This window comes from Geospiza fortis, unplaced genomic scaffold, assembly GCF_000277835.1.
Source record: "Geospiza fortis unplaced genomic scaffold, GeoFor_1.0 scaffold112, whole genome shotgun sequence".
Lineage (NCBI taxonomy): Eukaryota > Metazoa > Chordata > Aves > Passeriformes > Thraupidae > Geospiza > Geospiza fortis.
Genome location: NW_005054298.1, coordinates 5,847,832 through 5,863,280, shown reverse-complemented (window position 1 = coordinate 5,863,280; position 15,449 = coordinate 5,847,832). Strand labels below are relative to the sequence as shown.

General features: G+C 39.1%; 1 protein-coding gene across 1 annotated transcript in view; it reads left to right on the top strand.

The window, feature by feature from the left end:
- The first annotated feature begins 1,616 nt into the window (after positions 1 to 1,616).
- The window catches only part of SLC35F5 (solute carrier family 35 member F5), a 29,754-nt gene continuing 15,921 nt past the window's right edge, over positions 1,617 to 15,449 (top strand). The window contains exons 1-8 of the mRNA XM_005415743.2: positions 1,617 to 1,639; positions 4,310 to 4,380; positions 5,968 to 6,045; positions 8,907 to 9,048; positions 10,127 to 10,270; positions 12,144 to 12,206; positions 13,348 to 13,429; positions 14,776 to 14,966. Of these exons, the coding sequence (XP_005415800.1) occupies positions 8,914 to 9,048; positions 10,127 to 10,270; positions 12,144 to 12,206; positions 13,348 to 13,429; positions 14,776 to 14,966 (615 nt within the window). The 5' untranslated portion in view covers positions 1,617 to 1,639; positions 4,310 to 4,380; positions 5,968 to 6,045; positions 8,907 to 8,913. The remainder of the gene's footprint in view (positions 1,640 to 4,309; positions 4,381 to 5,967; positions 6,046 to 8,906; positions 9,049 to 10,126; positions 10,271 to 12,143; positions 12,207 to 13,347; positions 13,430 to 14,775; positions 14,967 to 15,449) is intronic.

Genomic DNA, 15,449 nt, shown 5'->3' with positions numbered 1-15,449 from the left:
TCTGTTCCTTCATATTTTAGTTTTTTGGTTTTTTTTGGTGGGTGTGGGTTTTTTTTGTCTTGCTTATCTTAAAGTTTTGGAAGAGGCTGTATAAATGTCCGTGCCCAGAGCAGGGCTGCCTGGAGGGACACGGGGCCCAGCCAGCACTGCAGCGCAGCCTCGGGATGGGAACGGGGTGGACATGGGAATGGGAACGGGATGGACATGGGAATGGGAACGGGATGGACACGGGGATGGGAACAGGATGGAAATGGGGATGGGAACGGGATGGACACGGGATGGGAACGGGGATGGGAATGGGATGGACATGGGGATGAGAACAGGGATGGACATGGGATGGTAACGGGGATAGGAACGGGATGGACACAGGAATGGGAACAGGGATGGGAATGGGATGGGAACGGGGATGGACATGGGGATGGGAACGGGGATGGGAATGGGATGGGAACATGGGGATGAGAACAGGGATGGACATGGGATGGTAACGGGGATAGGAACGGGATGGACACAGGAATGGGAACAGGGATGGGAATGGGATGGGAACGGGGATGGACATGGGGATGGGAACGGGGATAGGAGCGGGGTGGGAACATGATGGACATGGGGATGGACATGGGGATAGGGATGAGGACAAAGAAGGAGAAAGCAATTTGGCCTGGGATGGAGATGGGAAGGCTGATACTAATGGGGTCGGTGATGGCAATGGGGACTTGTGTAGGGACGCAGACAGGAATGGGGACAGGAAACAGAATGGGGATGGGGACAGGGATAAGGATGGGCACGGGGATGGGTTTAGGGATGGTGATGGTGACAGTGATGGGGACAGGGATATAGATGGGGATGGGGACAGAGATGGTGATGGTGACTGTGGTGGGTACAGGGATGCGTACGGGGATGGTGACGGTGGTGGGGACAGGGATGTGGATGGGGATGATGACGATGAGTGTGGTGGGGACAGGGATGTAGATGGGGATGGTGGCGGTGAGACGGTGGTGGGGACAGGGATGTGGATGTAGATGGGGATGGGGACGGTGGTGGGGACAGGGATGGACAGATGGACAGATGGACGGCTGGGCACGGCTGGGTGCGGATGGGCAGATGGACAGATGGACGGCTGGGTGAGGATGGACAGCTGTGTCCTTGCCTGTAGCACATCTGAAGGTGTGGGACAGCACTGGGGGCTTGTGTGGGTGGATGTCACCAGGCTTATGTAGGGACTGGGCAATGAGCCCAATGGATGGACAGATGGACACAGATCAACATGGATGGACATGGCTGGGCAGCAGCAGCGTCCTTGACTGCAGCACCTCCAGTGACCCTCGGGAATGGAGTGGGATGTGCACTGGGATCCTGCCCTGAGCGGCAGATGCATGGATGGACAGATGGACGTGGATGGACATGGCTGGACAGCAGCAGCGTCCTTGGCTGCAGCATCTCCAGTGACCCTCGGGAACAGGATGTGCACTGAGATCCTGCCCTGAGCACTGGGGACTCGAGTGCCTGGATGTCACTGAGGGCAGGTGGGACCTGCCTAAGCCTGGGCCCCGCTCCGTGCCCTCGCTCCAGGAAAGGCTCTCAGGCGCTGGAGCGTGTCCGGGGAAGGGCAGCGGAGCTGCTGAGGGTGTGGAGCACAGCTCCTGTGAGCAGTGCCAGAGGGAGCCGAGGGAGTTTAGCCTGGGGTAAAGGAGGCTTGGGGAGACCTTGTTGCTGTGCACTGCTCCCTGACAGGAGCCGGGCGGGGGTCGAGCTCCCAGGCAGCGGTGACGGGGCAAGAGCGCACGGTGTTAAACTGCGCCAGGGGAGGTTCAGGTTGGACATTTGGAAGAATTTCTGTACAGAAGGTTGATTAAACAGTGGAGTGGGCTGCCCGGGGAGGTGGTGGAGTTGCCGTCCCTGGAGGTGTTTAAGGAAAGCCTGTGCCACGGTCTGGTTGGCAGGGTGGTGTTTGGTCACGGGTTGGATTCGATGATCTCAGAGCTCTTTTCCACCCGAATTGATTCAGTGATTCTGAGCTGGCACTGCTGTCCTGCCTGGCTGGGGCTGTGAGGGGTACGTGCTTCCTTTCCTGTGGGCTACAGCTCCCTTTCCTTTCCCCCTGCAGTTTCCAGTGAGTTTCTGCTTGTGAGTTTCTAGTCACTCTTCCTCCCCCGAGGTCCCCAGGGCTTGAGCCGTGTAGCTTTCCTCTTAGGCATTCACTTTTCTCTGAGTGCATTGAGAAGACTTACTCATTTCCTTCTCTTTGTTCCTGCTCCTTTTCCCCAAAGATATCTGTGGGCAGGAAGGAGACCCCTGTTCACTCCAAGTGCAGTGATTTCGTGGATTATTTCTCCCTTGCTTGGGAGGCTGTTCACTCCAAGTGCAGTGATTTCGTTTTCTCCCTTGCTTGGGAGACTCGGCTTCCAGCTGCCAGGGTGTCTCTCTGCAAGCTGCCCTGCTGGTTCTTATCAGGAATCTGTGTCTGTATATCCTGTGACAAAGCACGATATGTTTAGTCCTTGCACTAGACAAGATTAGATCTGCAGCATGTGAAATGGATGTCATTTGTAATCCTTAGCTGATGTTAAATGTGGAGCTACTGGTGGCTGGGATTGTTCTGTACGTGGTGAAGCTTAGAGAGGCCTTGGCAGTTTGACGTGGAGTTTTTTCTCCTAATGTTGCTGGACAAGAATAACAAGGAGGTCAGTGTGTGTTGTGCTTGTCAGTTTTCACTCTGCTGACCTGAAACTTGGCTGTTTCCAACTCCTTCAGTTAGACTTAAGTCCAGCAGGGTCACAGCCTTGCAGGGCTATCTTGCCTTCTCTGTTACTGAGAACTGAGTGCTTGGGTAGGCTGGTGGCTGGTAAGGACCCTGAGGTATAAAACACATCAATACTCTGCACTACTAGTTCTATATAGGAAAATTTGTTTGAAGCATTGTTTCATGAATTTTGAGTAAGTGCTGAATAGGAAGCTTTCATTTCATTGGTGAAAATGTTCAAACATTCTTGTTCTTTTTATTCCTTAAATACCCATATCCAGCTGTGCCATGACAGTTTGATAGCATGACTGTTCCATACCACCAGATTCCAAAACATACCTTTGATTAAGCTAAATTATCTTATTTTGGTAGTAAAATTAATGTGTTTTCTGTGCAGACTTTAGTCTTGTGTAACTTCCTATGCAGATGGGAGCAGTGATCTCTACTTGCAGAACTCAGTACTGATATGGAAAACTTGGTTGCTTTTTTGGATCTTTTGCTTTGCTATATTCTAAGATCCTTCAGGAAGCTATCTTTGAGTAAAAGTGACAGGGCTGCAGTGAATGTAATAGTCATGTTGCATAAGGCTCACTTTTCCATCTCTTCTGAATATTCTTGCCTTTGCTCTCACCTCGTGGTACCCTTTGGAGGTTGAGTAGACATCAGAATTTTGTTAGATTAATGTTGCTTTAATGTAGGCTTACAGATTTTGACTTGTAAATCATTTTACTTTCAGTTTTTTTTTTTTCTGGTTAAAGTGAAAGCAGTGTCTCTGTTTCTCTTATCTCAAAAATAATCCAATATGAACATGATGACAGAACATGTTAAAAGGGGGAGGAGGTTGTATCCCAGAACTTGTATTGTTGGAGCAGCTGGTATAACTGGAAAAACTAAACCCATTTATTTTGCCTGCAAGCCTTATCTTGATATGTTGTCTTTCAAATTGTATATGAAATAATCTTGAGTAAATACAAGTTAGAATTTCCAGTTGACTTGCTTGCACCATGGCTTGTGACTGAGATGCTGTTCTGTGTCTTTTGGCATTCTTGTTATGTCCTTTTTTCTATTTTTTGGTGGTGGAGGGGAGAGACAGGCTATGTGTTTTCCTTCTGGAACAGCCAGAACAGCAAGACTTCTGTTTTGCAATGATTTGGCAATTCTTTGGCCTATAATGTTCTCTTCCCTAATTGTCAGTGCAGTAAAAGTTTGAGAATTTCATGTGATTTTGTCTTCTTGGGTGGAGCTTGTAATGTGGAAATAATCTGCACAAAGAAACATTTGATGCTGTCCAAATCAGCTTGCACATGAGGTATCAATGGTGCAGTTTTATTTCCTGCCCTCAGAAGTTGCTTGTTGCATGTTCAGGAGAGTTGGACAGGCTGCTGAGCCTGTTGGCTTCAGTGCAGTCAGCTGTGTGAACATGCACTGTAGACTACACAGTGAGACTACTTTTATATCTTTTGATATCATAAATTGAAGTGGTGGCTCTTCTTACATGATCTAGGGTACTGCAGCATTTTAAAATCAAAGCACAGTGTCATGACAAGAAAATTTTTAATGTTTGTTTTTCAGAAGATCTTCATGTAACTGGCTGAAAAATGGTTCTGCAAGATGACAGCATCAACTCTAAGACTGTTGGAATGGTAAATAAATTTAAAAACAGAGACTTTAAAAGGTCTCAGTGCTGTTTGCTGAAAATTATAATGATATTAAGAAAAGTATTTTAAATGAATATTCCTTTAAATGTCAGATTAGAGCTGGTATGTTTAAAGTTACACTATGTGGAAAGCATATTATTTCCTAATAATGGAAACAAAGGGCAAATATGCTTAAGTTTCTGCTCTATTAATAGAGTAGAATATGATATTTACTTTTAAACCATGATTTTCATTGCAGTCTCTGTGTCTTCTGGTGGCCTAAATTTATCATAACTTTTTGCACTTGATAAATTAAATGTTCTGTAAGGGTAAAGCCCTACAATATTAATGCCAGGGTTCTGGCTTCAATCCCTGGGCCATTCACTTAAGAGTTGGACTTTATGATCCTTGTGGGTCCCTTCCAACTCAAAATCTTCTGTGATTTTGTGATTGATTGCCTTGGTGTGCAGGATCTACAGTGAGCATTGTCCTTGTGAAATAGAAGATGGATGGTCACATACTTTTGTCTTAAAAATGCATCTTCCAGTTTGTTGGGTCTTTTTAAGCAGTTATGGTAATTTGGTAAACTGTGGAAAAGGTTTGAACTTGCTGTGTGTTATGTTGAGTTCAGTGGGGGCTTGTGGGGTCCCTCTTAATGAGTTACCTCTTAATCTAAGAGGTGAAAAGCATGAATTGAGCTATTGCTCCCTGTTAACACTTTACAAACTCTCAGCCATGCTTGACAGGTGATCAAAAGCTAATTTTGTGTAAGCATTTAATTCTGCCCTTGGTGCCACTTCTGTTGGGGACACTAATTTGAGACTCCTTAGCATAGTGTGTGACTCCTGTTGATTCAGGATATCCCTAAAACAGAGCTTAGCAACGTTTCACATTAATAATAATAGAAATAATAATAATAATAAAAATTCCAGCACTTCCAGGCAATAAAACTTATGGATCTATTTTGTATAATGTTTCTTTTCCTATAAAATAGTGGATTTTATTGAATGTGTTTATAGGCTCTGAGTTTAAAAATGATAAATAAATTTTATGTAAGATGATGTTTTGTTTTAATACAATAATAATGCTGTATCCATTTAAGGAAGGAAAGATACTGGGCTTTCTCAAGACATAACATGGAGGTGCTTTATCTTTCTAGGTTATTTTAAGGCAAACAAGCCTGTATGTTCTTCCATTACCTTCCTAGTTCTAATGTTTAAATTCTTTGCTTAGGAATGTGCACTTAAGAAATAGTGCCTTTCTCTGCATAGCTTAGCAAATCAGAATTTAACATCATAAGGTTCTTGTTCCTCATGTGAACCTCCTATAGTCAATTAATAAGGAAGGGATTGTGTTCTTTGTAATATCAAAAGTAGGTAAGGATCCTGTGTCTTGCAAGTCAGGGCTGCCCTGCATTTTTGATGCAGACCAGTTCTTAAGGTTCTAGACATGTATGTCCCCCACACTTAGGACTTGAGCTGCAGAAGAACTTGTAGAACTTGAAACTTTAGACAGTATTTTGCAAAGATAAATGTTTAATTTACCTGTGCACATGATGTTTCACACTTTGCTTTTTTTTCGTTTTTTTTTTAGGAGACTATCTTCACTTTGACATGAAGTGTGAAGTTTGTTAGTCACCACTTTTGTTTCTTTTTACAGTTATTGTGGAAGGTAATGTGAGAAAAGTCTTGTTCTTGTGTGTTCATTTCTATCAGAGCATATTACCCTCAATGTACAGAAGCCAAACATAAAAGTGTGGATGGATATTTCATTGCAAGCTCATGAGTACTATTAATAAGTGGGACAATGTATCTGTCTAAAACTTCTCAAAACAGTACTTTCAATCTGTCTTTGCGTTTTTGCATTTTGTGTGATGTTTTACAGGGTTTTAATTCTGTCCTAAAACTTAGTATTTAGGTTTCAGTAGGCTTTTGAATTTCTGCTGAACTTTACAGGCATTTTAGTATTGCTGCTTGGTAACTTTTTTAGTCAGCTATTAGCTTGAAGGTGATGTGCTGCACTTCATAGTCACCTTTTCTTGTTAAGCTTTTTGCCTTGTTAGGGAAGGATCAAGCAGAGGCTATATTAGGCACACAGAAATGTTAAACAGCTACTTGGTAGTCAGATGAGAAGTAATAGCTGCTCTTACTGCAACATAAAAAAAATTCCAGTTTCCAAGGCATAATTATGGGCTCTTTATTTAGAATTTTAGCATCTACATAGCAAAGTTACAGCAGAAATGGTGTAAAATGTGCATAGACTCTGAATAACTTTGTGTAACCTCTTATCTAAAAAGTGCTGGATGTTCCATCATCCTTTACTTTGCTCCTGTTGAAGGATTTTAAAGGGATTTGTTCAAGCCTAAGGTAGACAACTGAGCACAAGATTAAACAGCTGCAGAATGTGAATGTTATCTGTGCATGATCTCTGTTCACAGAGTGTGCTTTGAAGCAGCCTGTGGTGAGAGGAGCAGAGCTGTAGGTGTGAGGGAACATCTGATGTGCAGATGTCCAGTTGATCAGTCTGGGCCATTCCCTCCTGTCTCCCCAGCTACCTCTCCCCTCCTGCCTGCAGCACAGAGCTGCTGGAAGGCTGCAGTGCTTCCTATTTCTAGGATCATTTCCTACTGTCCATGAGTTGTGCTATAGCCTGGCAGGAATGAGATTTCTTCCTTCCAGCTTCTTTGAACTCTTCTATGCCCAGCTTCCACGTTAGCTGCATATTATGCAAACACACAAGCAATTTTTAGGCTATATATAACAAAACTTTTTGTAATGGCTTCTAGGCTATTAGTCTAAAATGAATAAAGGCAAAGTTTGTAGAGTATAATTTGTAGTATTTGTTAAACCAATTCCTAAAAACTGAAAAAACCTTTATAAGCTTTCAAGCTTGAAAACCTTTATGTTAGTTTCTTCAAGTTTAAGATAATACATTTATTTGCTCTCTCTTTGAGAACAAATATTTTCTCCTTTATTCTGTATCAAGTAGAAACTATAATTCCTTGCTGAGTCTTTCATAACTTTGCTTCTCTCTACTTGCAGATTTCTGCTTTCTTTTGTCAGTCCCACCATTTTATCAGAAAAGCAGAGTAATTATCCAGAACTGATGCCCACACATGGAATATATCCGCATAGATCTAGTGGTATAATTATACTTCAGGAACTCTGCCTGTTCATTTTCCTTTTGAAAGAAGCCCTTTGAGAAATGGAGGAAAAAGTGTCAAAATTTGAACATGCCAGAGACTGTATAGAATACGAGTCAATGCAGAAAACAGTGCTGTGATCTCCAATGTGCTTGTGCATATCTGGGCACTTAAATCCTTAATCTGAGGCTGTTCTGGAAAAAAAAATGTACCTTCCTCACTCACTGAGGACATTATTGCACTGTCTCTTTCATAAATCATTTGTAAATAATGAAAAGAAAGCAAGTATTTGTATGTTGACACATGTGGAAAAAACAAAGTTCAATTAAAATTTATCAAACCATATTAGCAAAGCAGATGACCTCTATTTCCTGTGAAAGTCAGAAGCTGCTCTCTAAAGATGACTTAGATTGCAGTTCCTTAAGCAGTTGTCTCAGAGATGGTGTTTGAGTTTATGGTATGCTGTGCCATCTGTAGTTAATGAACTCTTAATAAATTGGTTCTTAAAATATATACATAAATAACTGAAGGTTAATGATAGAAATACCACATACGTGTTTGGCTGACATTCATTAGAGAGTTTGTAAAGGATTCTAGTACAAGAATGAGTCATCAGTCTTTGTCAATTGTATTTGAATCTTTTTAGTAATATAATTGAAAGTTTTCCTAAATTTAGGCCTTACATAAATTTAGGCAATCCAATGGGCAGCTGTAAGCCTGTGTCACAAATGTGAATTCCTTTGCAGTAGCATTAATGAATTTTTGATAGATTTTCACTAGAATTGGTTCATGCCTATATTTAATAAAATAACAAATGGCCATATAATTTTTTAATACAATTACATGTATTAAATGTAATTGTATTAAAATTACATTTTATTTTACTTTGTAGAATACTTAAAGTAGAATACACATTACATGTGTAGCCTACTTTAGGTTTACAGTTAATTGTTCTATTTTTTTCTTGAATCACCTCTTGTTGTAAGGGTTTATAATTTACCCAAATGTTTTCCTATGTCTTCTGAAATATTTGTTGAATGCCTCTAAGTTTAAACATGTTTCTGACATTTGTCACAACACATCAATCTAATTTATGCTGTTTGCAGAACTTGTAGTGTAAATTCCAAAAAGACATTGTGTTTTACCTACTTTTCTCTTACTTCATTGATAAAGCAGTTGATAAATTTTTGTAAAGTCGAGATTTACTTTCTAATTGTCCCTAATATCTCAAAATTTCCTGCTGGATCTGTCAAAGATCTGCTTTTTAACAACACAGTTGTGTGTCCTTGCAAATCAGGTCCTGTTTATATGTATGAAACAGTTGCCCCCAGTGTTTATTTTTTTGTGTGTCACTGTAACTTCTGTGTGTTATTTTTTTCCCCTTGCCCAGGTTCCAAATGGTGTGGGTTTTTATCATGAACAGGATGAGCTCCCAGAGCAGCTCATCTGCCCAGCGCAGGCGAATGGCTCTAGGAATTGTCATTCTCCTCCTGGTTGATGTCATCTGGGTGGCCTCTTCAGAACTCACTTCTGTGAGTATTGTTCCACACACTTTAAGGGAAAATTAATGAGAAAAATGCAGCAGAATCATAATTATCAAACTTGGTGTTTCATCAGCCTGAATCCACTAAAACTTACAGATAAGTTCAACTCAGTGCCTGTTTCTTTTGAGACAGAAGGTGTTACTGACAACTTTAAACTTAAACAGCATAAACTCATCACTGTGTACTGTAATCAGGGAGTTCATTTTGTTATTGCTATATTGATTAAAATCATGCCCATATGGTTCCCAAAAATTGGTAAATGAGCTGTCACATGCCAGGCTGATTGATGTAGTGAATTGTAGTTCAGAGCATCCAGAAGTTCAGGATGAAAGGACTCAAGTCATGGAGTTTAAACCCTGTAATTTCATCTAGTTCATATATTAACCATATTGAAACTGTTGTGGTATTTTTTTCTTGTTAAGTTTTAGGGCTTAAACCAGAGCTTTAGCAATGGAAATTGAGTTTTTAATAAATTCCTAAATTATTTTTTTCATTAAGTTATTATGGAAGTTATAAATTCCTAAAGTTATAAATTCCTAAATTATAACTTTCATTAAGTTATTAATTCTCATTAAGTTATGTTTTATATCAGTTTTGAAGCTACACATACACAAATGTCTGTCCTTATGTGATATTAATAAAAAAATTTTTGGAATGAGCTGGTGGAGTTACTTTTGATACTGAAATGTTATTTAGCCAAAGTAATCTTCTCTAATTTATGATTAATATATTATTGCTTATAAAAGTGGTCTTCAATTTAAAAAATATTTGTAGGTAAATGTATTTTCAGTAAATATGTTGCTTGGTGAGATGCAAGTAGTTTTCCTTCTGTGGCATTGTTTCTTTCAAAAAGTCTCCTTTTTGTTGGCATTGGAATAGTTTGGGAGAGGGTTCCCCCAGAACAGGTAGGGCCACTTGATTCCTTTGGTTATCCATGCCAATACTCACAACTCTGGTATTTTGGGAAGCAGGCTGTTCTGGACTGTGTATTTACACTTGATCATTCATTTTGTGAACTCTTACCTATTTGGTAATTTTGGATGCTGCAATTATTTTCTTTCCACAGTATGTTTTTACAAGGTACAACAAACCCTTTTTCAGTACATTTGCAAAAACATCCATGTTTGTTCTATACCTCCTGGGATTTATTGTTTGGAAGCCATGGAGGCAACAGTGTACTCGTGGGTTTCGTGGAAGGCATGCAGCTTTTGTAAGTATTACAACTCTGTAGTTGTTGTGATATTTGTCTAAGTTTGTACAGAAAAAAAACCTTAAAATAGAGACTAGAGAAGAGCAAAGGTTACATATTTGAGGTATAAGCTGAATCATGCCACAGGAAGACGTGCCAGCCATAACAGTTGTCATGTGAAAGGATGAGAGGTGAGAAAAAGCAATGTGAGATGTGTCAGGAGCTGTAAGAAATGCTCTGCTGGGCCAGGCCATTGGTCCCTGCAGCCTGGATTTGTATCCTGGACAATTGCAGAGGATAATTCCTCTTAACAAGAGCTTATGAAACTCACTGCTGGCTCTTGGTTCCCTTTGACTCCCCCAACATCTGCAACCAATGGAATCAGAACTTGAACTTTGTAGTTGATTTTTAGCACTGTCTCTTTTTGTCTCTGGCACAACTATGAACTGTTTGCTGACTGTTTTGAGGGGTTTAAAGTTACATTTAGTAATGTAGGGTGGTAGAATTACATGTTTGTTGTTGTTAATATTATAGCTTTTATGCATGAGTGATCTTCTGATGCCCATTCCAGAGTTAGGCATATTTTGTGCTAGAACCTAAAATCGTTGTTATATGACAGAAATACCAGGGTTTTTTCCAAGAGATGCCGGGAAGAGCAGTTGTTCTGTGCCAGTGTTTCAAGATGCTGAACAGCAGCACTCAGGAAGCAGGAAGGCATTTGGCCTGACACTAATCTCACATAAAAAAACCCAGAAAATGTGATCCAAGAACATGTTGTTAATCAACATGTCTTTATAGAAAATAGCTTGTATGAAAGAAACGGCCTTAAGATTTTCTGGATACATTAGCCTTCACTAATAGTGATAGTTGCAGGCATAATGTTTAAAGTGTGAATTTTTTTTAAGAAAAGACAAAGCACAAAGAACAACTGAAAAAATATTTGTAAAAAATTCTTGAGTTAAACACATAGAGCATTTAAAGTTGGCTGATATGTTGATACAATTTTTGCTAGATCAGCCTTTAATACCAAGTGTTTGTGTGTAATATGGCATGTGTTAGACTTGATGTTGTTCAGCATCTTCATAAGATAATTGGGAATAAACAGAACTTAATTTCTTTGCTGACAGTAATGAAATACGAACTGGAAAGCAATGACTAAGAGTGCCCAGTCTGTCACATGTTGTGTGTGGCACTCATCACACTGCTACTGGAATCCCATTATTTTTCCTTTTCAAAAGAACAGTGCAGACAGGACTGTAATATGCTGTTAGAAAATTCCTTTCCCCTTCAAGGGGTGTAGTTAAATATTCAACTCTGTAATTTTTGCAAGTGCCTTTAAAGTGTCTTGTGTATTAGTCTGGACAACACATCCATTTATATAGTTTTATTTCAATGATTGCTTGGAGAAACACTCACACTTTACTTTTAAGTTGTCTTCCATGTTAAAAGCTTTGTTTAATAATTTTGCTACCATTGTGGTAGAACAGCAAGCTGCAGGTCAGGGAATATGGGTTTGGTAAGGTGCAGAAAGGAGGAGGGAAAGGAACTTTGCCTCAATAAAATGAAGAAAAAAGCATCTTGTTGTTAATAGATGCACAATCATTTAGTGGGCATTGTGTCCCTAAGACTGAATTTTGCAGGATTTCTGTATCTAAGAGCCTCATCCTGCATTCATACCTGGGTAGTTGAATTCAATAGGGTTCAAGAGGTACAAGGAAGTACTGAAATTATTACTGAACTTGTAAGCCCTCTTGGTATTGGGGAGGGGGGCTGAGAGGAGAGAGGGAATTGTGACAGAATGATGGAAAAAGTCATAAAAACCTTACTCTTCAAAAATTTTAGTTACTAATAACTTTGCCTTGGTAGTTTACTACATTAAGATTTCTGTAATTAGTTTGCAGATGCTGAAGGTTATTTTGCTGCTTGTACAACAGATACCACTGTGAACAGTTCTCTGGTAAGTACCTTAATTTATGAAGGTGAATGCTTTACAATAACATGGCACAGCTATCTTGACTTACTGTTTATAAAATATGGCAGTTTTAAATGTAATAGGTTTTGTCAAAGGGGATTGGTAACTTGCATGCTTAATGTTACTAATAAGTACTGCAAATAATAGTATTGCTTACTATAAGAAATATGGGTTCTCAGCTCAATAAAGCACTTAATTGAATGCTTCTGTAGTAGTTTGTCAAAGAAATATCTTCTACAGAGAAAACCTTTACATATTCAGCTCAGTACCATCTCTGTAATAGAGTGGAGGAAGCAATGGAGTATTGCAAATAACTGTATGGATATTTTATACAGAATTACTTGAAGAGACATTTTTTTAGATGTATTCTTCATTTAATTTTTTGGGGATTTTTAACTTTATCTCTGTTTAAGAATAAAATCTTCTTGGCCTTCTTAATTCATTAAGATCATGTGACTCTAGAAAATTGGGTGATTTTGCATTAATTTAAACATCCACCAAAACTCTTATCCTAAGCAAGCCTAATGAAAATCCAACTACCAGATCTTTTTAATGACTTTACTTTTACAGTTTATCAATTTAATCTAAACAAGTAGCTTAAAACTTGTCTTGTAAACAAAAGTTTTAATTGCTTGAAATACTTCTAAGTGCCTTATGTATTGTAGATATTTCCCAAAGTTTTTTGATGTTTAGGTCTAGGGTAGAAAATAAGAGCTTTTAGGGTCATGGGAAGAAAATGAGTACTTGAATTTTTCTACATACAGTCTGTATTTCATGTTTCTAGCTTATAATTTGGACAGAAGCTATAGCTATATCTGTAATAATGATGACTTATTTTGTAATTTTAAATCAGTAGGGTGGTCATAAGTTTTGTGTTCATGAGGATACACACAAAAGAGCACAGTTCTCTTTAAGTACTGTGTTTTACCAATATGTGTAACATATATTATATTGTATACATGAATTTTGACAAGTCTATCCACTGTGTGCAGACCTGCTTTAAGTCTGATTCTCTTGCTGTTAACTAAGTGTTTCTTTATTTAATTTTCTAATTTGCTAACTAAATTCTGGTAATAATTTAAATATCCTGCTTAACTGTATTTTTACTTATACTGATTCATTGCAGAGTGAACCTTTATATGTTCCTGTAAAGTTTCATGATTTGCCAACTGAAAAAAATGGCAGTAATAGTAATGATGCAGAGAAAAGTGAGTAAAGACTTTTGGAATGCTGTAATGTTAGTTCTTTGGTGAAGGAGTTACTTTTCTCTTTGTTTAGTATAACTGCTGTCATGTTGCAGGACATGCTTCCCCTTCTTCCCCTCCTTTTTTTTTTTTTTTTTTTTTCTTTTTTCTCCTTTCTGAAATCTCTTATTGCATGAATTGCAGTCTCATATATTTACTTTCAGGTAGAGAAAACATAGGCCTGTTGTTCAGTTTACCTTTCTTGGTCACTACAGATGCAGCCTATGTTTATCTCAAGGGACCAACTGGGTTCAGTACTTGTGATTCTTTCCTCTGGGCTTGTAAGACCAGCAGCAGTGAGTCAGCCTCTGGAAAAACAAGCTATTGTCCTTTTTAGAGCAGGAGCAAAGCAGTCAAAGTAAGAATTTTAACAGTCTATGTGCATTCTGGTTTTATTTAAGCCTCACTATCTTGTGATAGTACCTGAAACAGGCCTAACTGTCCCAGACAGTTGTGGGAAGGTTGGCTTCAGAACATCCAGTTAGCCAGTCCTCAGCAAAAGAGTTCCTGCTTATCAAAGGGAAGCTCTCTTAGTTTCTCCATGGCACACTTTGGTAGGCTCTGCTTCCTGTGGCAACATACACAAATCACTTCAGAATTGTTCCAGCTGCAGCTTTCCCTTTACTTTTTTTTTAGGAAATTGGGTATTGTTTCACATTGATTTAAGCTAATATTTGTCTGTAGTGTTTAGTGTAATGTTTTCTTTATGGAGGAATCTAATGATACTAAAATAAGCTTCTAAATAAAACCTGATCCTAGTTTGCAAGATTAGTTAGAGAGTGGATTTCAAAAGGGCAAGTGACTTTTATGGTCTCTGCTAAGCTTTGAGGGCTGTTGGACTTTAATCTTCTAAATGAGACATTGTCCTTGCAGTTAGGTATAATTGTGTGCAGGTGTTGGCTGTTTGGCTATTAGACAATTAAAGAAAATCACATATATATCTATAATGTTTTTTAAGATGGAATAATTCCTATCTAAAAATGCGTTGTTACCTTTTGTTGATGTTTTTGACAGGGAGCAGGGGTGGTGCTTTTCAGTGAGGTTTCTGTGGGTGGACAATTTACTGATTGAAAACAGTAATTAATTGTGCTTTGTCTTATTAGTGGCCTCCTGAATAGCAAATTATTAGTTTTATAAATCATGATGGCACGTCTTCTTATTGAATAAGAACCTGTTATTTGTGCAGTATTTTAATAATGGTTACAATATCATAATTTTATTTGCGTATTATGTTGGTTCAAAAAGTTTAATCATAATATTAATATTTTCCTTTTTAAAAATTTTGTTTTCTCTTTTTTCTGTCTCTGAAGCACCCAAGAAGCCTCGTGTGAGGTTCAGTAACATCATGGAGATCCGGCAGCTGCCATCAAGCCATGCTTTGGAGGCAAAGCTGTCCCGCATGTCCTATCCAACAGTGAAGGAGCAGGAATCCATCTTAAAAACTGTGGGAAAACTCACTGCAAGCCAAGTAGCAAAAATTAGCTTTTTCTTTTGCTTCGTGGTATGTGCTCCATTCTTTCAGAAAACTTAAGTAAAGATGCATTTAAAACTCGTATAATAAGAGTGAATAAGTATTGAGATGACTTGTATTCTTTAAACCTTATTTTATAAATGTGCTATAAGAAGTAAAACTTTCCTTGTGCCCGAGTTAATTATGGATCTGCTGGTAGATGCTGTTGCTGCATCCTGCCTCAGTTCTGGGGGGAGAGAGAGAATCCAGGCAGGATTTTTGAGACAGAAAAATGTAGAGGGCAGATCAGTGATACCTTTTCTAGAAGCACCTTCACTGATACTGCCAAATGGATTCTATGTAGTGTGGACTCATCATGACTTTTCATCAGGAAGTAGAGCTATTTAAGCATTATTGTTGTTATTATTATTACCATCAACAATAATAATGCTACCACTGATGCATGTACCAGAAAATAGTGGTGTAATTTTTTCTAGGGTAGTGTCCTCATGTCCAAAACAAATCCTGTCTATT